This window comes from Egretta garzetta, unplaced genomic scaffold (genome assembly GCF_000687185.1).
Source record: "Egretta garzetta isolate BGI_Z169 unplaced genomic scaffold, ASM68718v1 scaffold372, whole genome shotgun sequence".
Lineage (NCBI taxonomy): Eukaryota > Metazoa > Chordata > Aves > Pelecaniformes > Ardeidae > Egretta > Egretta garzetta.
This window is the reverse complement of record NW_009258889.1, coordinates 291,684-292,691: the sequence shown is the minus strand read 5'-3', so window position 1 is coordinate 292,691 and position 1,008 is coordinate 291,684. Positions and strand designations below refer to the sequence as shown.

Genomic DNA, 1,008 nt, shown 5'->3' with positions numbered 1-1,008 from the left:
CCTGTGCCCGGAGGGCTTCACCGGGGCGTACTGCCAGGCGGAGGTGAGGGGGACGACGCCGCCCCCGGCCCCGCAGGCCCCGCCGCCAGGCCGGCGGATCAGCATCGCGCAGGTCAGCAGCACCTCCCTCAAAGTGGACTTGCAGAACTACGTCCAGTCCAAAGCGCAGCTGAAGGGCATCCGCTTGAGCTACCGAAATCTCTCCGGGCCGGACAAGCGGCCGGTGATGCTGCGTTTGCCGGCTTCGCTCTCTGAGTACACGGTGCGGGCGCTGAAGCCGAACTGCACTTACCGCGTCTGCATCGGGCCCCTGGGGGAGAAGGTCTCCAAGGAGGAGCACTGCGCCGAGGCGCAGACCTTGCCGGTGAGCAGCCACCAGCAGCACTCGCCCGTCACCCAGAACAAGGACAGCAACCTGACCCTGATGATCGTCCCCGCGCTGGCCGCCGTGCTGCTGCTGGTGGTGGTGGTGACCGCTGGCACCTACTACCGTCGGCACCGCCGGGCAAAGGCACATGCCGGCGCCGGGGTGGACGCCAGCCCGCTGGAGCTGGAAGGGGTGAAAGCCTGCCTGGAAAACGGGGACTTGAGCAGCCACGGCCGCAAGGTGCCGGAGGCGGCGATGCTTTCCGGTGGCTCCGAGTGCGAGGTCCCGCTCATGCAGTCGCACTACCCCAGCAACAACAACACCCCGGGGCTCAAACCCTCCTATTTCTGAGCCAGGTGGGACGGGGCTGCTGGGCAAGGGGAGCCCCGGGCAGAGGAGGGTTGAGCTCCAGCGGCGGCACCCGGCCCTGTCCCTCTGGGGCGAGAAACGGCGAGGAGTTAACCGAATTAAGGCAGAAAAACCCCAAACGTGCAATTTCCGAGAGGCTGCTGCCACGCTTCGGGAGGAGACACTAATTTTACCACTCAGTGCCTTGATTTCCGTGACTCTACGTAGAACGTGGGTAGCGAACGAGCGGGCTTTTTAATTTGGGGTTTGGGGGGGGCTTTTTTTAGCTACTG

At 65.0% G+C, this 1,008-nt stretch overlaps 1 protein-coding gene across 1 annotated transcript in view; it reads left to right on the top strand.

Moving 5' to 3' along the window:
• The window catches only part of VASN (vasorin), a 2,009-nt gene extending 1,291 nt beyond the window's left edge, over positions 1 to 718 (top strand). Inside the window, exon 2 of the mRNA XM_035889686.1 lies at positions 3 to 718. Within this exon, the coding sequence (XP_035745579.1) occupies positions 3 to 718 (716 nt within the window). The remainder of the gene's footprint in view (positions 1 to 2) is intronic.
• The last annotated feature ends 290 nt before the right edge of the window (positions 719 to 1,008 follow it).